The sequence below is a fragment of the Thunnus albacares genome, chromosome 9 (genome assembly GCF_914725855.1).
Source record: "Thunnus albacares chromosome 9, fThuAlb1.1, whole genome shotgun sequence".
Taxonomy (NCBI): domain Eukaryota; kingdom Metazoa; phylum Chordata; class Actinopteri; order Scombriformes; family Scombridae; genus Thunnus; species Thunnus albacares.
The window spans coordinates 236,009-260,622 of record NC_058114.1 but is presented as its reverse complement, the minus strand read 5'-3'; the positions used below and the strand labels follow the sequence as shown (position 1 = coordinate 260,622).

Below are 24,614 nucleotides of genomic sequence, written 5' to 3'. Positions count from 1 at the left end.
CGGTAGATAGTAGATAGTAGACGGTAGACGGTAGATGGTAGATAGTAGACGGTAGACGGTAGATAGTAGACAGTAGACGGTAGATAGTAGACGGTAGATAGTAGACGGTAGATAGTAGACGGTAGACGGTAGATGGTAGATAGTAGACGGTAGACGGTAGATAGTAGACGGTAGATGGTAGATAGTAGACGGTAGATAGTAGATGGTAGACGGTAGATGGTAGATAGTAGACGGTAGACGGTAGATAGTAGACGGTAGATAGTAGACGGTAGATAGTAGATAGTAGACGATAGACGGTAGATAGTAGATAGTAGACGGTAGATAGTAGATAGTAGACGGTAGATGGTAGATAGTAGACGGTAGATAGTAGATAGTAGATAGTAGACGGTAGACGGTAGATAGTAGATGGTAGACAGTAGATAGTAGATAGTAGATGGTAGATAGTAGACGGTAGACGGTAGATAGTAGATGGTAGACAGTAGATAGTAGATAGTAGACGGTAGACGGTAGATAGTAGATGGTAGACAGTAGATAGTAGATAGTAGATGGTAGATAGTAGACGGTAGACGGTAGATAGTAGACAGTAGATAGTAGATAGTAGATAGTAGACGGTAGACGGTAGATAGTAGATGGTAGATAGTAGATAGTAGACGGTAGATGGTAGATAGTAGACGGTAGACGGTAGATAGTAGACGGTAGATAGTAGACGGTAGACGGTAGATGGTAGATAGTAGACGGTAGACGGTAGATAGTAGACGGTAGATGGTAGATAGTAGACGGTAGATAGTAGATGGTAGACGGTAGATGGTAGATAGTAGACGGTAGATGGTAGATAGTAGACGGTAGATAGTAGATGGTAGACGATAGATGGTAGATAGTAGACGGTAGACGGTAGATAGTAGACGGTAGATAGTAGACGGTAGATAGTAGATGGTAGACGGTAGATGGTAGATAGTAGACGGTAGACGGTAGATAGTAGACGGTAGATAGTAGACGGTAGACGGTAGATGGTAGATAGTAGACGGTAGACGGTAGATAGTAGACGGTAGATAGTAGACGGTAGACAGTAGATAGTAGATAGTAGACAGTAGACAGTAGATAGTAGATGGTAGATGGTAGATAGTAGACGGTAGATAGTAGACGGTAGACAGTAGATAGTAGATAGTAGACAGTAGATAGTAGATAGTAGACGGTAGACGGTAGATAGTAGATAGTAGATAGTAGACGGTAGACGGTAGATAGTAGACGGTAGACAGTAGATAGTAGATAGTAGATAGTAGATAGTAGATAGTAGACGGTAGACGGTAGATAGTAGACGGTAGATAGTAGATAGTAGATAGTAGACGGTAGACGGTAGATAGTAGACGGTAGACAGTAGATAGTAGATAGTAGACGGTAGACGGTAGATAGTAGATAGTAGATAGTAGACGGTAGACGGTAGATAGTAGATAGTAGACGGTAGACAGTAGATAGTAGACGGTAGACAGTAGATAGTAGATAGTAGATAGTAGATAGTAGACGGTAGACAGTAGATAGTAGATAGTAGACGGTAGACAGTAGATAGTAGATAGTAGATAGTAGACGGTAGACGGTAGATAGTAGATAGTAGACGGTAGACAGTAGATAGTAGACGGTAGACAGTAGATAGTAGATGGTAGATAGTAGACGGTAGACAGTAGATAGTAGATGGTAGATAGTAGACGGTAGATAGTAGACGGTAGACGGTAGATGGAATCGAACTGTTGATGACCTGCTCTACCTCCTGAGCCACCGCTGCCCCAGAAAGTTCTGATGCACAAATCTGTTTTTGGACTTTTTCTCTAATCTTTGATTTTTGCTGAAATATTGGATCATTTGAACATTTATTGAAATGAAAGCATGTGAGAATTGTAGAGGGAAAAATCACTATTTGGTGGAGCTGTTAACAACTCATAGACATGTGACATGTGACCCCGACTACACACTGCTTTTTGTAAGACGTCAAAAGACAAAAAGGTTGGAAACCACTGGTTTCATCTTTAACAATGTGTTGTATTTTAAAAGCTTGTTATATTATCCATTGTGTCAAATCTTCATCTGAAAAGTAACTAAAGCTGTCAAATAAATGTAGTGGAGTAGAAGTTTAATACTGTATTCGTATAGATGTTTCCTGGAGAAATGTTTCATAGATAATAACTGCAGCTCCTCAGCGTCACGTTGAACACATGATGTGTGACGCGAGCTGATTGAATTATCTGCTGCAGTTTCCCACATCAGCACAGAGCAGCTTCATTATTTCTGTTTGGACCCAAAGTCACATGACTGATGCCCTCTGGAGATACTCCGCAGTCCATTGTGTGTGTGTGTGTGTGTGAGTGTGAGTGTGTGTGTGTGTGTGTGTGCGTGTGTGTGTGTGTGTGAGTGTATGTGTGTGTGTGTGTGTGTGTGTGTGTGTGTGTGTGAGTGTGAGTGTGTGTGTGTGCGTGTGTGTGTGTGTGTGAGTGTATGTGTGTGTGTGAGTGTGTGTGTGTGTGTGTGTGAGTGTGAGTGTGTGTGTGTGTGTGTGAGTGTGAGTGTGTGTGTGTGTGTGTAACCTGACTCTGTCCTGACAGGATCAGGTACAATACTCACACTGTTCCCTTCAGGTGTAAACAAGACGCTACAAGCTGTGAGACAAAACTATCTGATAACCAGATCCTACACACACACACACACACACACACACACACACACACACGCATGCACGCGTGCACACAGAAACCTCCATCTTCGTCCTCGCTGACTTGAACTTATGGCAGCTACAACTTAAAACAGATTCACAGCAGATAAAACTCAGTTTATCAGGAATTTGTAGAAAAAGATTAAATTAAAATGTTGAAGAAAGAATGAAAACAACAGCAAAGTGTTGCAGCGTCTCCGACGTTCCTCCATCATGTTAGTTTGTTTAGAAACACTAAGAACAGCAGCATGTTTTCAGAGAGTGGTCGTGTGAGGCAGACGCTACTGAGCATGTGCAGGAACACGGTTTGTTTACGGCTTCGCCAGCTTGTTGTGCTGCATGAATGAATGAATAAATGAATGAATGAATGAATGAATGGTAAATGGACTGTACTTGCATAGCGACTTTCTAGTCCTCCGACCACTAAAGGCGCTTTTACACTACAAATCACCCATTCACCCATTCACACACATTCATACGCTGAATGGTACAGCGGCCGCCATGCAAGGTCTCAACCTTCATCAGAGGAAATCTAATCATTCACACACTGATGGTTCAACCATCAGGAGCAACTCTGGGTCAGCGTCTTGCTCAAGGACACGTCGGCATGCGGACTGGAGGAGCCGGGAATCGACCCGCCGATCTTCCGATTAGTGGACGACCCGCTCTACCTCTTGAACCTCCTGAATGAATGTATGAATGAATGTATGAATGTATGAATGTATGAATGTATGAATGAATGAATGTATGAATGTATGAATGAATGTATGAATGTATGAATGAATGAATGAATGTATGAATGAATGAATGTATGAATGTATGAATGAATGAATGTATGAATGAATGAATGAATGTATGAATGAATGAATGAATGTATGAATGAATGAATGTATGAATGTATGAATGAATGTATGAATGAATGTATGAATGTATGAATGAATGAATGTATGAATGTATGAATGAATGAATGTATGAATGAATGAATGAATGAATGTATGAATGTATGAATGAATGTATGAATGAATGAATGTATGAATGTATGAATGAATGAATGTATGAATGAATGAATGTATGAATGTATGAATGAATGAATGAATGTATGAATGTATGAATGAATGTATGAATGAATGAATGTATGAATGTATGAATGAATGAATGAATGTATGAATGTATGAATGAATGAATGAATGTATGAATGAATGTATGAATGTATGAATGAATGTATGAATGTATGAATGTATGAATGAATGAATGTATGAATGAATGAATGAATGAATGAATGAATGAATGAATGAATGTATGAATGTATGAATGAATGAATGTATGAATGTATGAATGAATGAATGAATGTAAGAATGAATGTATGAATGTATGAATGAATGAATGTATGAATGTATGAATGAATGAATGAATGTATGAATGAATGAATGAATGTATGTATGAATGAATGTATGAATGTATGAATGAATGAATGTATGAATGAATGAATGAATGAATGTATGAATGAATGAATGAATGAATGTATGTATGAATGAATGAATGAATGAATGAATGTATGAATGAATGTATGAATGAATGTATGTATGAATGAATGTATGAATGAATGTATGAATGTATGAATGAATGAATGTATGAATGAATGTATGAATGAATGAATGTATGAATGAATGTATGAATGAATGAAGTTTTGTTTTTGTGTCTAGTCATTAACGTGACCCCTCCCTCATGGAATTATTGAGACACAGTAACTAACAACATAGACATAAATATAAACATCAACATAAACGTCAATGTCAACGTCAACATAAACATAAACATAAACCAAACATCATCTAAACATAAACATCAACATTATTATTATTTATCTGTCCTTTTATTTACTTTCTGGAAATAATCCACAGGCTGATTATTTGATATGTATTGTTAGTAAAGAGGAAACCTGTCAGTTCTGTCTGTTCTGGAGTTTATTACATCAAGTTATTGGTTAAATTGGGGATTGTTGTGTTTTAACAGATGAATATTATAATATCTGTGTTGAAATGTTTCACACAGACTCTGCAGCATTTAGCGTCTGATCCATCTGTTCTCTCCCTGAAGGATGATGATGATGATGATGATGATGATGATGAAGCCCATTAGAGCGATGAGTGATGATGTGAAGGCCGAGGGGACAGAGTTCTCCGAGCTGTTAGTGTAACTCGATCCTGCGGCTAACTGAATTAGCCTGCACTTTGCTAATGGTGTTAAAGCAGAGCGAGGGCGGCGAGAGGACAGGAAGTTGCTCTGCAGCCGCTCTGATGTTGCGTTCAGGTCATCAGGAACAATCAGCGCTGTGATTCAGCAACTCAGAAACAAACTCAGTGTTTTAAATCTTTCACATGTGAAGTATGGAGGCCCATTAGTGCCAAAAGTAGCTGCTCCATACTTTTGTTTTGATACTGGCAGGAAGCTTCGGAGGCGGAGTTTATGTTTTTGTTTTTGATGTTTCTTCAGAAAACTCCTATCCTTATCTTTTATTATTATTATTACTATTATTATTATTATTGTTAGTCTTTATTAAACAAGGACCACGCTTAAAAAAACAAGAAGAGATGATTTATGCCAGATTAGCTCATTTCCATCTGCAGGTCCACAGAATGATCACCAGATAATAATAATAATAATAATAATAATAATAATAATAATAGATTTACATGCAACACCATTACATAGTCTCATAGTATCACACTAACAACTCTATAAACAAAGCTACATATAAATACCAGCACAACTACACAATTACCATTCATTACAATTTAAAATCTCAATCACTGGAAAATGAATGAAAGTCTGTGCAGGTTTTAAACTCAGCTGGAGGAAAATTCCAGTGTTTGATGGTTGTGTTGTGGTTCTGCTGCAGAGTTTAGAGCAGATCCAGAGGTTCTGGAGGAGACTGTATCTGGACATCATGTTGCAATCAAACAATCAAACTTTTAAGGCTTGTTTAAAAAGAATCTCTGCTGGTTTCAGCCCAGTCTTACTGGTCTGAGACCAGCAGGATACACAAGAAGAAGATGTGAAAAATCAGAGCATGCAAACATGTTTTTGTTAACGAGTTCCTAATATGTCTAAATTTAACCATGTTTTATTATTTAAGTTTCAAAAGTCACGTTGGAATCAAAGTTAAACCTAAATATTGAACCTCATCAATGTTTTTGATGATTTGTTCATTAACATGTGGATACTATCTATCTATCTGTATATCTATACTATATCTAAATATATGATTAGCAGAGTTACACGTGTTAATGAGATTTTTAATGTTGTCTTACTTCTGGACCAGAACCTGGAAGTTCTGGTTTCACGTCATCTCTCTGTGGGACGTCTTCCTCGGCCTGGTCAGAGGACGCCGCTGCTGGTTTTGGTGTCATTATATGTGCAGCGCGGTGCGTTATGATGATCTATACAGCAAGATTATAATTCCAATATTCATTCTCCACAATTTCAGGAGTTTAGCTGCAAACTTTTCAGTGCGTGTTGCGCCTGAGATACACAGGAAGCGCGTCGCTGTACTGCTGCGTCTGCTGCGTCTGCTGCACTGCTGCGCTGCTACTGGCAGCTCTGTCTTTCTGTCTGTCAACAGCTGTGAGGAGACTCGTCACTTCCTGTCTTTATCTTCAGACTCACGTTCTGTCACAGTTTATGATGATGTTACAGATGTTAGTCATTTCTCTCAGGATGTGAAGATATATAATAACATGTTGTGTTGCATGTTGGAGTTTGATTCTCTGTGCAGTTCAGTCTGGTTGGTTGAGAAGTTTTTATACTGATCCACTCATTCATAGCAGAACAATCACACTAGAGCAGTGGTGAGCAAACAGCGGCCCGTCGGCCAAATCTGGCCCTCCAGCACAAATATGTAGCCCCAAGCAGACAGGAAGGATTTACTGACCAATCAGCAGCTAGCGTTAGTGTTAGCATTAGCATAGCCTCAGCTGCACGAGTCACACACCTGAACTCTGAACTAAACCAACGTCAGGTGACCGCTGCATGAAGGCGTACCTGTGGCTAACGTTAGCACGCCAGCTAGCAACACACAACATGTGAAGAAGAATAATTTCTCCGTCTGTCAGCTGACCACAGTGATGTCAACCCCCCATTAATCCAGTCAGACAGTGAACACGCCGCCCTCAAGTGTAAAAGTAACGGCGTCTTAGTGGGATTAGTAACTGTAATCTGATTACTGAGTTTCAACTGTAATCCCTATAATATTATTATAATATTACTGTAATATGTTACACAGTAATGCCACCATAGAAGCTGCGGCTGTTTATCGAGTGTTGATAACGTACGTCTACAGTCTCACAGACAACATATTTCATGTTTGAATCACTTTTAGTCAAATGAGTGAGCTGTAATCCCTCACTGCATGATGGGAAAAATAACATATAAATAACAATAAATAACAATAAATCCTGACAAACTGGCTCGTGGTTGAACTCAACTGCTGCCTGCTGCACATGAGGGCTGACAACACACCTGCACATCAGTCTGTCTGACACGTCCTCTATAAATCCTTCTGCTGATGCTTCAGTGCATCTCTAAAGTCCTGACTCAGCACAACAATCTCCAACTTTTCCACAAGAAAACATTTAAAAGGAGATGAGAGCTGATATCAGGAGGACTGAGCTTGAAATCTTTAGAAAGTAGAAGGAACAGTCGGCAGCATGGAGAGGTTTAAACATCAAGCTGGTAAAACTACTTTTAACTCTTTAAAGCTCTTTTCAAACAGGCAGAAACGTTTTTATCATTTTAAGTTTCAACTTCAAACTTTATTCGTCATTCCAAAGATAAATATATATATAAAAATATATTTTTTATTTGTTTGCACATTTACAATTTTATAAAAGACTGAAAGATCTGATGTGTTCACATATGTACAAACAAACACAAACAAACACGCTGAAGACAAACAAACAGAATCACATCACAGCGTAACGGCGGCTACAAGACGAAGAAAACAAAAACATTTTGTATCCACAATTCTTCTTAATCTTCAGGCTTCATTACATCACAAGAGAGTCACCTGCTGCAGAGGGAGCGCTTACTTTCCCCTCCAGTTACTCCCAGGCGAGTGGGGTGATACCAGCTGTGTGTGTGTGTGTGTGTGGGGTGTGTGTGTGTGTGTGTGTGTGTGTGTGTGTGTGTGTTCTAGCCTCATTAGTGTTTCTGTCTTTGTCTCCCTGGAGTTGAACTGTACAACAACGTGTCCCGGGTGTCACTACAGACGGAGGTGTTGTTACTGTTGAAATACTAAAACCTGCTGCTGCTGAGAGCAGTGAAGAGAATCTGTCCTCTAAACTTCACTCAGTGATGTGTGAAAACTTTATGAAAGAGACAACAAATGTCGGCGTTCGAGTCCTGAACCGAGCAGAAACACGTCTGACTGAGAATCAAAATGTTTTAATTTAACGTTTAATGATGAAAACAAACTGAAATTTATATTCTGTTCATCATATTATTATATCACTATCACATGTTACCATCACCATGGCAACCAGGTTGCTGAGAGGCTTTTCATTGCCAGATGTTTGTGTCAGTAGTAAACAGCTGCCAGATGTTTGTGTCAGTAGTAAACAGCTGCCAGATGTTTGTGTCAGTAGTAAACAGCTGCCAGATGTTTGTCAGTAGTAAACAGCTGCCAGATGTTTGTGTCAGCAGTAAACAGCTGCCAGATGTTTGTGTCAGCAGTAAACAGCTGCCAGATGTTTGTGTCAGTAGTAAACAGCTGCCAGATGTTTGTGTCAGTAGTAAACAGCTGCCAGATGTTTGTGTCAGCAGTAAACAGCTGCCAGATGTTTGTCAGTAGTAAACAGCTGCCAGATGTTTGTGTCAGTAGTAAACAGCTGCCAGATGTTTGTGTCAGTAGTAAACAGCTGCCAGATGTTTGTGTCAGCAGTAAACAGCTGCCAGATGTTTGTCAGTAGTAAACAGCTGCCAGATGTTTGTGTCAGTAGTAAACAGCTGCCAGATGTTTGTGTCAGTAGTAAACAGCTGCCAGATGTTTGTCAGTAGTAAACAGCTGCCAGATGTTTGTGTCAGTAGTAAACAGCTGCCAGATGTTTGTCAGTAGTAAACAGCTGCCAGATGTTTGTGTCAGCAGTAAACAGCTGCCAGATGTTTGTGTCAGCAGTAAACAGCTGCCAGATGTTTGTGTCAGTAGTAAACAGCTGCCAGATGTTTGTGTCAGCAGTAAACAGCTGCCAGATGTTTGTGTCAGTAGTAAACAGCTGCCAGATGTTTGTGTCAGCAGTAAACAGCTGCTAGATGTTTGTGTCAGTAGTAAACAGCTGCCAGATGTTTGTGTCAGCAGTAAACAGCTGCCAGATGTTTGTGTCAGTAGTAAACAGCTGCCAGATGTTTGTGTCAGTAGTAAACAGCTGGAAGATGTTTGTGTCAGCAGTAAACAGCTGCCAGATGTTTGTGTCAGTAGTAAACAGCTGGAAGATGTTTGTGTCAGCAGTAAACAGCTGCCAGATGTTTGTGTCAGCAGTAAACAGCTGCCAGATGTTTGTGTCAGTAGTAAACAGCTGCCAGATGTTTCTGTAAGCAGTAAACAGCTGCCAGATGTTTGTGTCAGTAGTAAACAGCTGCCAGATGTTTGTGTCAGTAGTAAACAGCTGCCAGATGTTTGTGTCAGCAGTAAACAGCTGCCAGATGTTTGTGTCAGTAGTAAACAGCTGCCAGATGTTTGTGTCAGCAGTAAACAGCTGCCAGATGTTTGTGTCAGTAGTAAACAGCTGCCAGATGTTTCTGTAAGCAGTAAACAGCTGCCAGATGTTTGTGTCAGTAGTAAACAGCTGCCAGATGTTTCTGTAAGCAGTAAACAGCTGCCAGATGTTTGTGTCAGTAGTAAACAGCTGCCAGATGTTTCTGTAAGCAGTAAACAGCTGCCAGATGTTTGTGTCAGTAGTAAACAGCTGCCAGATGTTTCTGTAAGCAGTAAACAGCTGCCAGATGTTTGTCAGTAGTAAACAGCTGCCAGATGTTTGTGTCAGTAGTAAACAGCTGCCAGATGTTTGTGTCAGTAGTAAACAGCTGCCAGATGTTTGTCAGTAGTAAACAGCTGCCAGATGTTTGTGTCAGTAGTAAACAGCTGCCAGATGTTTGTGTCAGCAGTAAACAGCTGCCAGATGTTTGTGTCAGCAGTAAACAGCTGCCAGATGTTTGTGTCAGTAGTAAACAGCTGCCAGATGTTTGTGTCAGCAGTAAACAGCTGCCAGATGTTTGTCAGTAGTAAACAGCTGCTAGATGTTTGTGTCAGTAGTAAACAGCTGCCAGATGTTTGTGTCAGCAGTAAACAGCTGCCAGATGTTTGTGTCAGTAGTAAACAGCTGCCAGATGTTTGTGTCAGCAGTAAACAGCTGCCAGATGTTTGTGTCAGTAGTAAACAGCTGGAAGATGTTTGTGTCAGCAGTAAATAGCTGCCAGATGTTTGTGTCAGTAGTAAACAGCTGGAAGATGTTTGTGTCAGCAGTAAACAGCTGCCAGATGTTTGTGTCAGCAGTAAACAGCTGCCAGATGTTTGTGTCAGTAGTAAACAGCTGCCAGATGTTTCTGTAAGCAGTAAACAGCTGCCAGATGTTTGTGTCAGTAGTAAACAGCTGCCAGATGTTTGTGTCAGTAGTAAACAGCTGCCAGATGTTTGTGTCAGCAGTAAACAGCTGCCAGATGTTTGTGTCAGTAGTAAACAGCTGCCAGATGTTTGTGTCAGCAGTAAACAGCTGCCAGATGTTTCTGTAAGCAGTAAACAGCTGCCAGATGTTTGTGTCAGTAGTAAACAGCTGCCAGATGTTTCTGTAAGCAGTAAACAGCTGCCAGATGTTTGTGTCAGTAGTAAACAGCTGCCAGATGTTTCTGTAAGCAGTAAACAGCTGCCAGATGTTTGTGTCAGTAGTAAACAGCTGCCAGATGTTTCTGTAAGCAGTAAACAGCTGCCAGATGTTTCTGTAAGCAGTAAACAGCTGCCAGATGTTTGTGTCAGTAGTAAACAGCTGCCAGATGTTTGTGTCAGTAGTAAACAGCTGCCAGATGTTTGTGTCAGTAGTAAACAGCTGCCAGATGTTTCTGTAAGCAGTAAACAGCTGCCAGATGTTTCTGTAAGCAGTAAACAGCTGCCAGATGTTTCTGTAAGCAGTAAACAGCTGCCAGATGTTTGTGTCAGTAGTAAACAGCTGCCAGATGTTTGTGTCAGTAGTAAACAGCTGCCAGATGTTTGTGTCAGCAGTAAACAGCTGCCAGATGTTTCTGTAAGCAGTAAACAGCTGCCAGATGTTTGTGTCAGTAGTAAACAGCTGCCAGATGTTTGTGTCAGCAGTAAACAGCTGCCATCTCTCTTCTAATAATACATCAACATATACTGTATATATCAATCAATCAATCAATCAATTTTTATTTATATAGCGCCATATCACAACAGAAGTCATCTCAAGGCACTTTTCACATAGAGCAGGTCAAGACCGTACTCTTTAATTTACAGAGACCCAACAATTCCCCCATGAGCAGCACTTGGCGACAGCGGGAAGGAAAAACTCCCCTTTAACGGGTAGAAACCTCAAGCAGAACCCGGCTCTTGGTGGGCGGCCATCTGCTTTGACCGGTTGGGTTGAGAGAGAGAAAGAGAGAGGGAAAGGGGGAGGGGGGACAGGAGAACAACAATCATAACAACAACAACAACAATAAGTATAAGTATCAACAGCCAGGGAAGGATGCCATCAGGACTGTGAAGGACCGTGAAGGTTCGGTCCAGAACCCAGGGGTTCCTGTGAGATGAGAAAGCACAAAAAACTCCGGGGAAGAAGCAAAGTTATTGACATGCATTGATGTTACATGAATGCATACAGATGGAGAGGAGGAGGAGGAGGAGAGAGGAGCTCAGTGCATCATGGGAAGTCCCCCAGCAGTCTAGGCCTATAGCAGCATAACTAAGGGCTGATCCAAGGTGAGCCTGGTCGGCCCTAACTATAAGCTTTATCAAAAAGGAAAGTTTGAAGCCTACTCTTAAACATAGAGAGGGTGTCTGCACCCCGGACCCAATCTGGAAGATGGTTCCACAGGAGAGGAGCCTGATAGCTGAAGGCTCTGCCTCCCATTCTACTTTTAAAGACTGTAGGAACCACCAGTAAGCTGCATACTGGGAGCGCAGTGTTCTAGTGGGATAATACAGTACTATGAGCTCTTCAAGATATGATGGTGTCTGACCATTAAGGGCTTTGTAAGTTAGGAGAAGGATTTTAAATTCTATTCTAGATTTTACAGGAAGCCAATGCAGCGAAGCTAAAATGGGAGAAATGTGGTCTCTTTTTCTAGTTTTAGTCAGAACACGTGCAGCTGCATTCTGGACCAGCTGGAGAGTCTTTAGAGACTTGTTAGAGCAGCCTGATAATAAGGAATTGAAATAATCCAGCCTAGAAGTAACAAATGTGTGAACTAGTTTTTCTGCATCTTTTAGGGACAGGATGTGATTTTTGTGATATTACGTAAGTGAAAAAAGGCAGTCCTTGAGATTTGATTTATGTGGGAGTTAAAGGACATATCCTGATCAAAGATAACTCCCAGATTCCTTACGGTGGTGCTGGAGGCCAGGGTAATGCCATCCAGAGTAGCTTTATCATTAGATAATGTGTTTCTAAGGTGTTTAGGGCCAAACACAATAACCTCAGTTTTATCTGAGTTTAATAGTAGAAAATTGCAGGTCATCCAGGTCTTTATGTCGTTAAGGCATGTTTGGAGTTTGTTTAACTGATTGGTTTCATCAGGCTTCATTGATAAATATAATTGGGTATCATCTGCATAACAATGAACATTTATGGAGTGTTTCCTAATAATATTACCTAAAGGAAGCATATATAAGGTGAATAGAATTGGTCCAAGTACAGAACCTTGTGGAACTCCGTGTCTAACTTTTGCCTTCATGGAGGATGTATATATACAGTATATGTTGGTGTATTCTATATTTATATATACAGTATATGTTGGTGTATTATATATGTATATATACAGTACATGTTGGTGTATTATATATGTATATATACAGTATATGTTGGTGTATTATATATGTATATATACAGTACATGTTGGTGTATTATATATGTATATATACAGTACATGTTGGTGTATTATATATGTATATATACAGTACATGTTGGTGTATTATATATGTATATATACAGTACATGTTGGTGTATTATATATGTATATATACAGTACATGTTGGTGTATTATATATGTATATATACAGTACATGTTGGTGTATTCTATATGTATATATACAGTATATGTTGGTGTATTCTATATTTATATATACAGTATATGTTAGTGTATTCTATATTTATATATACAGTACATGTTAGTGTATTATATATGTATATATACAGTATATGTTGGTGTATTCTATATGTATATATACAGTATATGTTAGTGTATTGTATATGTATATATACAGTATATGTTGGTGTATTCTATATGTATATATACAGTACATGTTAGTGTATTATATATGTATATATACAGTATATGTTGGTGTATTCTATATGTATATATACAGTACATGTTAGTGTATTATATATGTATATATACAGTATATGTTGGTGTATTATATATGTATATATACAGTACATGTTGGTGTATTATATATGTATATATACAGTATATGTTGGTGTATTCTATATGTATATATACAGTACATGTTAGTGTATTATATATGTATATATACAGTATATGTTGGTGTATTCTATATGTATATATACAGTACATGTTGGTGTATTATATATGTATATATACAGTATATGTTGGTGTATTATATATGTATATATACAGTACATGTTGGTGTATTATATATGTATATATACAGTATATGTTGGTGTATTCTATATGTATATATACAGTATATGTTGGTGTATTCTATATGTATATATACAGTATATGTGGCACAAGAACTGAAACTACTGACGTAGTAAAATCAGCTGCAGTGCACATAAATGCATCTGTAAATTAAACAGGAAGTGACAGGAAGTGTTTCCTCTTCTTCCTCAGGTTCTTTCGGGGCGAATACACGGTGGAGGTGGCGATCAACGACTACCTGGATATCTACTGTCCGCACTACGAGGGGGCGGAGTCGGCCGAGCGTATGGAGCACTATGTGCTGTTTATGGTGAACTACGATGGCTACACGACCTGCGACCACCGCAGGAAGGGCTTCAAACGCTGGGAGTGCAACCGGCCACAGAGCCCCAACGGCCCGCTCAAGTTCTCAGAGAAGTTCCAGCTGTTCACGCCCTTCAGCCTGGGCTTCGAGTTCAGGCCGGGACATGAGTACTACTACATCTGTGAGTACTACACACTGAGCACTACTACATCTGTGAGTACTACACACTGAGCACTACTACATCTGTGAGTACCACACTGAGTACTACTGAGTACCACACTGAGTACTACTACATCTGTGAGTACTACACACTGAGCACTACTACATCTGTGAGTACTACTACATCTGTGAGTACTACACACTGAGTACTACTACATCTGTGAGTACCACACTGAGTACTACTACATCTGTGAGTACTACTACATCTGTGAGTACTACACACTGAGTACTACTACATCTGTGAGTACTGCACACTGGGTACTACTGAGTACCACACTGAGTACTACTGAGTACCACACTGAGTACTACTGAGTACCACACTGAGTACTACCACATCCTATAACTTCTCTGAGAAGTTGCAGCCGTTCTTCCCCACAGAAAACCAGTCAGTATTTTACAATATATTAATGAAAACATTCATTTAACTAAAATCTGTTTAAACTGAATTCTGAAGAATTCCTTGAATTATCATTAATTATCAGCTGAAAATATTTCACAGCCCAAACGTGAACTAAACCTCCTGTAGTGATCTGTGCACTTAAACATCTTTATGATTTTATGGGGGAATTATTAATATGCACAACTCAAATATGAAATTATTTGTCCAGCAACATAACTCATATTAGTTATATGTGTAATGGCGTCATGGCTCGGCGTAACTACTCTCAGAGCGGAGCAGCGAACTCACACGCTGTGCACGTAGCAGATGTCCATATAAAGAAATCTGTCACCAACTGACGTCAGCTCGGGCCGAAAGTAGAAAAAACTGTTGGAGACGGAGCGTTCAGAGCAGAGCTGCTGCTTTCTGCTCACAGGGATTAATTACTGCTACATACATTTACCTCGTTATTTGACACGTCGGCCACTTTTAACATGAACATCTGACATTGTGATGTTATATATATGTCTGAAAAAACATCATACGTCCCTTTTAATTATGATTTTGCTTTTGAGGTTAAGTGACTGACACATGAGGGAAAGGGAAACTGGTGCGAGGCGATGACTTGTGAACGACTGGAATGAATGATGGAGAGTTATCTGTTGTGTAGTCGGTATGAGGGACATGATGAACAGGTGAGATGACTGTTACCTGTGAATCAGCGAGTCAAATCAACAGCTTAGTTCTGAATTGACAATAATTGAAGTTACATATTATGAAAACACAGGAGTTTAAGCAAGTTGATGAAGGTTTTGTAGATGACTTGCTTGCTCCCGGGGGCGGGGAATGGAGATGTGCTGGATGAGAAGCTGAAGCTCCCAGTTTAGATTCTCAGGTTTCACCTCCTGTTGTTCTGAATCACATCTGCAGATGAGCAAAATGCAAACTTTCCATCGGCGTGGCAGAAAACAAGAAGACAAAGACAAAAGCAAGAAAAACCATCCAGGAGCCTCAGATAAGACACTGTTTGAAAGTTTCAGTCTGTCCGCCCAGAAGGTGCATCCTGGCAGATCCCAGGGGTTGCAGAGTTCTGGGGGAGCAGAGTCAGTCCCCCCCCCCCGTTCATAGACAGGCAGGTTCAGTTCCTGAATATGGTTACTCCATTAATAAAACTATTAACAATTTAACAATTGCATGATTCCTAATTTTGCATCTTTGATAGTAGGTTTAGTGTTCTGATAGTGAAACAAGCAGAATGGAACTAAACATGATGTTAATGTTATCAAGGATGATGGAATTATGTTTGTGGTTCATTTCTAGGCCTAAAGTCAGAGGAATAAAAGTCTAATTAAAGCATAATGACACACATGATTTACACACACACATCAACATAGAGTATTAACCTTAGATAAGTCTACATTTTAGAGTTTGTGTGTGTGTGTGTGTCACTGGGGCATCGTATGTTGTGCAGGAAGTTCTCCTTGTTGTTGTTGTTGTTGTTGTTGTTGGTGGTGACTTATGCTGGTTCGTCCAGTGATCAGTTCTTGTGTTGGTTATTCAAGTCCTGAAAATCAGTTCACAGTGGGATTAAAGTTGGTGGCAGCTCGTCTCTGATTGGCTCTTAGAGGTGAGTTATGATAACCAACGGTGGGGGTTGTTTATCCAAATGGTACCATCAGTTCATACTGGGGTGTGATTGGCTCTTGTAGCTTGAAGGATCAAAGGTGGTTTGGGTCAGTGGTCTGGTCTGGTGAACTTGCAGGAGATGGGGGTTCCTCCTCTCTGTTTGCAGCATGTTTAGATGGTCAGTGAGGAGTTTGGGACTCTCAGTCATATATTATTGGCCAGCATCCCTGGGGGGTTGAAGAAGGAGCTGGTCTGTTGTTTGAGGCTGGTACTGTCTGCCTTCCAAACATGCAGAGACTTAATCCTACACTCCTGAACCCTAATAACACCTTAAACACATCGTTAATGGCTTTGTCAAATACTGCAAATGAATGTGTAAATTAAGTCATGTACCCCTTAAAACAGTGATGCTCAACTCACGCAGTATTGTTCCAGCCAACCACAATGAAAATAAACTGATTCACACTGGGATTTTTTTTTCATACCAATTAGTAAATGATCAATAATGTCCCTCGGCTGTTACGTGGGAAGTTGCATATCAGCGATCTGTGCAGAAGTTCACAAACACGTGACCTCTGTGCTGCTGCTGCTGAATTTGTCTCTTGGCAAAGATGAGTCTCGACAGCAAACGTCAAGAGGTTGACAATGAAAACAGGCAATTCGATGAAAAATGGACAAATGAATTTGCCACCTCATACCAACCCTAAAGCACTGTGTTTAATTTGCCAAATGACAATAGGGAACAAAAGGTTGCTAATATCAGGCGCCATCATGAGTCAAAACATGCAACATGCTTCAGTTCAGTGTTTCTGCTCGGCAGCACCGCAGGAAAAGAGAAGATTACGACTGTGAAGTCATCTTATTCTGCTACATCAACGATCCTGACAGCTGCTGAGAAAGCCACGGTGGCTTCGACTATGTGTAACTTGGGAACTAACTAAAGAGCGCGAGCCATTGGTGGATGCTGAACTTGTGAAAGTGTGCACGTTGGGAATGGTGGAGGAGTTGTTTGCAGGAGACAAGAACAAAGATGACATCATCAACCGTGTGAAAGATTTAACAGCACAGAGGCTGGAAATTTGCACTTGGACAGCCCTGAACTGATCTGTGGATTACCTTTAAGAGTCAACAGATGATACTGAGGTGAGAGCGTGTCTAGTGCTGTGACAGGTTTCTTTTAAAAGACTTTTCTGGACCTGGGTTAAATCAGCCCCCTTGTAGCTGACGTTGGGTCATCTATGACGGGCTTTGCATCATGTCTTATAGCAGAACACCTGACAGTCATCTTGCTACACTGCATCATTCATCAGACTGTGTTATTTGCCAAACTGTCCAGTGAAATGAGAGCAACGATGGACACAGTCATCAAAATTGTGAATCACATTCGCACAACTTCAAGCCTGCAGTACCAGCATTTCAAAATGTTGCTACAGGGGCAGGAGACCCAACGGGAGACCGACTGCAGCGTTGGAGGGTCGACCGTGATTCTGTGCACTGCAGAGAGAATCAAACACATCGAAGGAGCTGTCTATGTTCATGCAAGACCACAAGTCCATGGTCCATGTCACATTTCTGTGTGACATCACCAATCATCTGAACCAACTTAACCTGTAACTCCAAGGTGGGGACGCTTTTCAGGTAAACTTGGACCTGTTCCTGGCTGGCACAGAGGGAAGAACTGCATGATAGTCCTACAATTAAGAGTGTGCTGTCAACAATGATATTATTACTGAAAAGTCTGGCAGACGACTTCAGCACACGAGCTGCTGTTTGTCCGCAACCTGTTTGCTGTCGCTGTCTCTGGGAGCTGAGCAGAAGCAAAGGCAGCCTGCGATCGACGAGGGCACATTAGCAGACCAACAGTGTCCTGAGGAGAGACACACTCTGTCCATCAGTATCTAAACTGTAAAAGACTCACTACAAACATTTTGACAATGTTCGGATCAACCTACATATGTGAGTCACCATTTTCAATGATGAATCTAATTAAGGATAACGGGCGTCTCAACCAGTACATGTATACTGCCTTCACATCTCTCAACCTCTGCTCAGCAAGGAAATGAGATGCAATCAATCACTCTGAGCAGAATATGATGCGTATGAATGTGGGTTATGTTCATTTACTCTTAAGGAGTGTGACTACTGGTAGATGGTAAATATGCTATTTGTGATTTACTTTGATTCAGATTCAGATCCAGCGTCCATAGAGAGAAGCTGAAGGTGAGCTTGTTTTCCACCCTGCTGTGTCCCTGCTGGGTGGCTGCAGAGCTGGAGGAACAGACCGGGGGAGGGGGGGGGCATATTTGACCCCTCAGTGATTCACAAATCTACAGGAAGTGATGCTTTTATGTTGCATATTAAAAACTTTTTCTATGAACAGTTTCATGGAACAGCAGGTGCATTATAGTGAATGAATGAATGTTGTCATCCTTCATGGGAATATAAGACACAAACACCTTCCAGCTGTGCTTCTCACAAATGGATCCAAAGGAATCACACCGAATCCACAAAACACACAAAAAGATTAATAATAACAAAAAGCAACATCCAAAATTATCATCCAACTCTTTCCAGTACAAGACGATACTGCATTCACCAAATAAATTACCAGTTTATGAGTAGAAAAACAGAATCACACTCATTTTAATTTCCCCAAAATCACGCACGGGACAAATTCGACTTTCTTCTTCTAAAGCGGCGAAGCTGTTTCAGTATGAAGAGGCAGGATGCAGCTCTGATGACCACAAACTGAACCTTTTTCTTTGATAAATTATAATAATAATAATGATCATAATTATCTCTGCAGAGAAAACATTTTGTATCTGAAATCTTTTAAAGTTCAGTTTTGATGTTTGCAAATAACTAAGGAGGGGGGTGGGGGGGGCTTTGGATCGGTCACCACAGAGGTCAGAGGTCAGAGGTCAGAGGTCAGGTAATCTGCTGCTGGCCTCTGTCGGGGCTTCTGTAGGTGGGGGCTTTGTTATGGAGTGATGATAACATTTAAATGCTAGATCGTATTTATTTGGAGTTTTCTGTTGGACGGAGAGTCTGAATTTGGTGTCTGTCCCGTTTAGTGACCTCTGACCTGTGACCATAAACAGAAATAAGTTCAATAACAGAGTCCGTTATTGTCAGCCAGGTTGATGCTCCATCTGTTGGTGCCTGTCAGGTCGATGTGCTGCTGATGTTCAGAGGCAGTTATAACGGTTTCCAGAAAGAATTTACATTTTATATCTCCATTCACTCTCTAGCTCGCTCCACCACTGCTGCTCTCTCTCTTCCTTTAAATGAGTTGGAAGCCGACAACAAAGCCTAACTTTACTTTTACTGTTAACTCGTATTGTCAGTAGAGCCTGAACATACATCAGTACTGTTGATATTACCGTCAGCTGTTTATGTCATTGATCTGTGTTACTGACCGTCTGTCTGTCCTCTGCAGCGTCTCCACATCCAAACCTGGCTGGGAAACCCTGTCTGAAGCTCAAAGTTTACGTCAAACCAACCAGTAAGTTTTTCTCCTCTTCCTCTTGTCCTCTCAGAGCTCCTCTCCCCGTTCACAATCCAAATCTAAACCAATTCATTGATACCAAAACTAATCACATCCATCTTTGATCCATGTCTGATTCAGTCAGTGATGGAAGAACTCAGATCCTTTACTGCAGTAAAAGTACATAAGTATTATGAGCTTGATGTAGTTAAAGTATTGCAGTAAAAGTACATAAGTATTATGAGCTTGATGTAGTTAAAGTATTGCAGTAAAAGTACATAAGTATTATGAGCTTGATGTAGTTAAAGTATTGCAGTAAAAGTACATAAGTATTATGAGCTTGATGTAGTTAAAGTATTGCAGTAAAAGTACATAAGTATTATGAGCTTGATGTAGTTAAAGTATTGCAGTAAAAGTACATAAGTATTATGAGCTTGATGTAGTTAAAGTATTGCAGTAAAAGTACATAAGTATTATGAGCTTGATGTAGTTAAAGTATTGCAGTAAAAGTAGTGGTTTGGTCCCTCTGACTGATATATTATTATATATGACATCATTAGATTATTAATAGTGAAGCATCAGTGTTAGAGCAGCATGTTACTGTTGTAGCTGCTGGAGGTGGAGCTAGTTTACACTACTTTATATACAGTTAGCTAGTTTAGTCCAGTGGTTCCCAACCTAGGGGTCGGGCCCCTCCAAAGGGTCAGCAGATAAATCTGAGGGGTGGTGAGATGATTAATGGGAGAGGAAAGAAGAAAAAACAAAGTTCTGATACACAAATCTGTTTTCAGTTTTCAGATTTTTCTCTAATCTTTGATTTTTGCTGAAATATTGGATCATTTGAACATTTATTGAAATGAAAGCATGTGAGAAGTTTAGAGGGAAAAATCACTATTTGGTGGAGCTGTTAACAACTCATAGACATGTGAAATGTGACCCCGACTACACACTGCTTTTTGTAAGACGTCAAAAGACAAAAAGGTTGGAAACCACTGGTTTCATCTTTAACAATGTGTTGTATTTTAAAAGCTTGTTATATTATCCATTGTGTCAAATCTTCATCTGAAAAGTAACTAAAGCTGTCAAATAAATGTAGTGGAGTAGAAAGTACAATATTTCCCTCTGACATGTAGAAAGTAGCATCAAACGGGGCTGAAACAAGCTGTTTATGAGTTGAAGACATTTCTTCCAGTTTATTAGTGCGTCCTCAGTAGGAGGAACATCTGTGACTTGCTGCTGAATTCTTCCTCCATCATAAAACTGTAAATGTCAGTTAGAAGCAGAGGAAGTGTGAAAGCTCGCAGCTGACAGACTGAAGGCGTTAAACAGTTTATCTGAAAGGAGCTTTAACACGTCTCACTAACAGGATGTAAAGTCTGAAAACAGTTTGTTGGATCTGCAGGAGGATTATCTGAACACACAGAGTTTACACAACATTAATAACTGATTCATTCACAGTGTCTGATTTATTATTAATAATAAATGTATTTATACAGCAGCTTTCATTCACACAATGCAGCTTTAAGTGCTTCACAAGTTCAAAAACAGATAACAAACAACAGTTAAATATTTAAATGCATTTAGAAAGAGGAAGTAAAATCACATTAATAATGAATATATGTGTGTATATATATGTATATGACAGCAACAGCAGTTATTACCACTTTCACCATCATCATGTAAATAAGTGTAATCCTGTCAGATTCTAGATAAAAGCATCAAAGACATAAAGGTGAGTCAGAGTCCCTTTAACATCCATCTGGATGTGATTTCACCTGCTGTTAACATGTCTGATCGCTCTGTGCAGCGAGGACCCTCTGAGGGTCCAGTAACCCGAACCACATCCTCCTAAAAAACAACAACAAAAACAAGATGGCAGCCATCCAGGGAGCTGCTACTTCCACAGTGTCTTGAATATCCATAACTTTTTAGCTGCTTTCTTGCTAGTAGCTTAGCTTGCTAACTGGCTAATGGCTGCGACCTCGCTGGTCGTGCGTTATATGTGGATTGATTAACACAGTTGTCTTTAAATGCTTCCTGAACACGTTTGGCTCAGTGCGTCTCAGCTGAACTCTCATGTGGTCTTTGATGTTTTTATCCTCAGATTCATTCAGTGAATATAAAGTGTCGTCGTGTCCATGAATGAAACCTGACAGGGTTTTATCTTTATGACCCTCAGAGGACTCCGTAGAAGATCTTTAAGTTGCCTTTTTACAGACCGTTAACAAAACTGAAGCTGTGAACTCAGCCAATCACTGAGCCCGACAGTCGGACCTGACTGCAGGTCCGCTGTGATGTCACTCAGCAGGGGGAGGAGCCAAATCCTCCACATAATAAATGAGTTTGTGATGTTTAACCTGTGTCTCCTCTGCGTCTCTCAGACGACTCTGTGTACGAGTCTCCGGAGCCCTTCCTGACAGACGACACCACCGGCGGCTGCGGCGGCGGCGCTCTGCCCCACCTCTCCCTGCTGGCCACCATGTTGCTCGCCCTCCTCCTCGCTTCCTCATAGCACCTCCTCCTCCTCCTCTTCTTCTTCTTCTTCCTCCGCCTTCGTCGTCTTCCTCTGAGGAGAAACAACCAACCTGAGGCAGGAAACAAATCCAGCTCCTCTTCCCTGACCTCTGACCTCTGCCCTCCCGCCGCTCAGCAGCTCAGCCAATCACAGGAGGCTGAGGTCACTGGTGGGAGGAGCTTCTGCTCTGTGCTGGATGTTTCTGTTGTCTCAGTCACAGATCCACTCTGACTCCATGTTAGTCATTATTTCCACAGGTGACGTTAACCTGAGAGGAAACAATTCATACACTGATCAGCTGATCAGCTGCAGCCTGAGCTGCAGTCTGAGCTGCAGCCTGAGCTGCAGTCTGAGCTGCAGCCTGAGCTGCAGTCGGCTGCAGTCTGAGCTGCAGTCGGCTGCAGTCGGCTGCAGTCTGAGCTGCAGTCTGAGCTGCAGTCTGAGCTGCAGTCGGCTGCAGTCGGAGCTGCAGTCGGCTGCAGTCGGCTGCAGTCTGAGCTGCAGTCGGAGCTGCAGTCTGAGCTGCAGTCGGAGCTGCAGTCGGCTGCAGTCTGAGCTGCAGTCGGAGCTGCAGTCTGAGCTGCAGTCGGAGCTGCAGTCGGCTGCAGTCGGCTGCAGTCTGAGCTGCAGTAGGCTGCAGTCTGAGCTGCAGTCTGAGCTGCAGTAGGCTGCAGTCTGAGCTGCAGTCGGAGCTGCAGTCTGAGCTGCAGTCTGAGCTGCAGTAGGCTGCAGTCTGAGCTGCAGTAGGCTGCAGTCTGAGCTGCAGTCTGAGCTGCAGTAGGCTGCAGTCTGAGCTGCAGTAGGCTGCAGTCTGAGCTGCAGTCGGAGCTGCAGTCTGAGCTGCAGTCTGAGCTGCAGTCTGAGCTGCAGTAGGCTGCAGTCTGAGCTGCAGTAGGCTGCAGTCTGAGCTGCAGTCGGAGCTGCAGTCGGCTGCAGTCGGCTGCAGTCTGAGCTGCAGTCGGCTGCAGTCTGAGCTGCAGCCTGAGCTGCAGTCTGAGCTGCAGCCTGAGCTGCAGTCTGAGCTGCAGCCTGAGCTGCAGTCTGAGCTGCAGTCTGAGCTGCAGTCGGCTGCAGTCTGAGCTGCAGTCGGCTGCAGTCGGCTGCAGTCGGCTGCAGTCGGCTGCAGTCTGAGCTGCAGTCGGAGCTGCAGCCTGAGCTGCAGTCTGAGCTGCAGTCTGAGCTGCAGTCGGCTGCAGTCTGAGCTGCAGTCGGCTGCAGTCGGCTGCAGTCGGAGCTGCAGTCGGCTGCAGTCTGAGCTGCAGTCGGAGCTGCAGTCTGAGCTGCAGTCGGAGCTGCAGTCGGCTGCAGTCGGCTGCAGTCTGAGCTGCAGTAGGCTGCAGTCTGAGCTGCAGTCTGAGCTGCAGTAGGCTGCAGTCTGAGCTGCAGTCGGAGCTGCAGTCTGAGCTGCAGTCTGAGCTGCAGTAGGCTGCAGTCTGAGCTGCAGTAGGCTGCAGTCTGAGCTGCAGTCTGAGCTGCAGTAGGCTGCAGTCTGAGCTGCAGTCGGAGCTGCAGTCGGCTGCAGTCGGCTGCAGTCTGAGCTGCAGTCGGCTGCAGCCTGAGCTGCAGTCTGAGCTGCAGCCTGAGCTGCAGTCTGAGCTGCAGTCTGAGCTGCAGTCGGCTGCAGTCTGAGCTGCAGTCGGCTGCAGTAGGCTGCAGTCTGAGCTGCAGTCTGAGCTGCAGTCTGAGCTGCAGTCTGAGCTGCAGTCGGCTGCAGTCGGAGCTGCAGTCGGCTGCAGTCGGCTGCAGTCGGAGCTGCAGTCGGAGCTGCAGTCTGAGCTGCAGTCAGAGCTGCAGTCGGCTGCAGTCTGAGCTGCAGTCGGAGCTGCAGTCTGAGCTGCAGTCGGAGCTGCAGTCGGCTGCAGTCGGCTGCAGTCTGAGCTGCAGTAGGCTGCAGTCGGAGCTGCAGTCTGAGCTGCAGTAGGCTGCAGTCTGAGCTGCAGTCGGAGCTGCAGTCTGAGCTGCAGTCTGAGCTGCAGTAGGCTGCAGTCTGAGCTGCAGTCGGAGCTGCAGTCTGAGCTGCAGTCTGAGCTGCAGTAGGCTGCAGTCTGAGCTGCAGTAGGCTGCAGTCTGAGCTGCAGTCTGAGCTGCAGTAGGCTGCAGTCGGAGCTGCAGTCGGAGCTGCAGTCTGAGCTGCAGTCTGAGCTGCAGTCGGCTGCAGTCTGAGCTGCAGTCTGAGCTGCAGTAGGCTGCAGTCTGAGCTGCAGTCTGAGCTGCAGTAGGCTGCAGTCGGAGCTGCAGTCGGCTGCAGTCTGAGCTGCAGTCTGAGCTGCAGTCGGCTGCAGTCGGCTGCAGTCGGCTGCTCTGTTCTGCTGCAGCAGTTTGTAAAACCTCCATCTGATCCGATGATCACAGTCACAGATATCAGCCACAGCAGTGACACGATATTAATTGATAATTAATTATTTTCATTATCGATTAATCTGCAGATTAGTTGACGTCTTCAAACGTTTTGTTCTGTCTGATCAACAGACGTGATGGAAGAAAAGCATCAAATCACTTTTTAGA

At 42.3% G+C, this 24,614-nt stretch overlaps 1 protein-coding gene across 1 annotated transcript in view; it reads left to right on the top strand.

Annotated features, from left to right (window-relative positions):
• LOC122989626 (ephrin-A2-like) overlaps positions 1 to 22,449 on the top strand; it is a 100,756-nt gene extending 78,307 nt beyond the window's left edge. Inside the window, exons 2-4 of the mRNA XM_044362632.1 lie at positions 13,772 to 14,064; positions 19,547 to 19,612; positions 21,976 to 22,449. Of these exons, the coding sequence (XP_044218567.1) occupies positions 13,772 to 14,064; positions 19,547 to 19,612; positions 21,976 to 22,106 (490 nt within the window). The 3' untranslated portion in view covers positions 22,107 to 22,449. The remainder of the gene's footprint in view (positions 1 to 13,771; positions 14,065 to 19,546; positions 19,613 to 21,975) is intronic.
• The last annotated feature ends 2,165 nt before the right edge of the window (positions 22,450 to 24,614 follow it).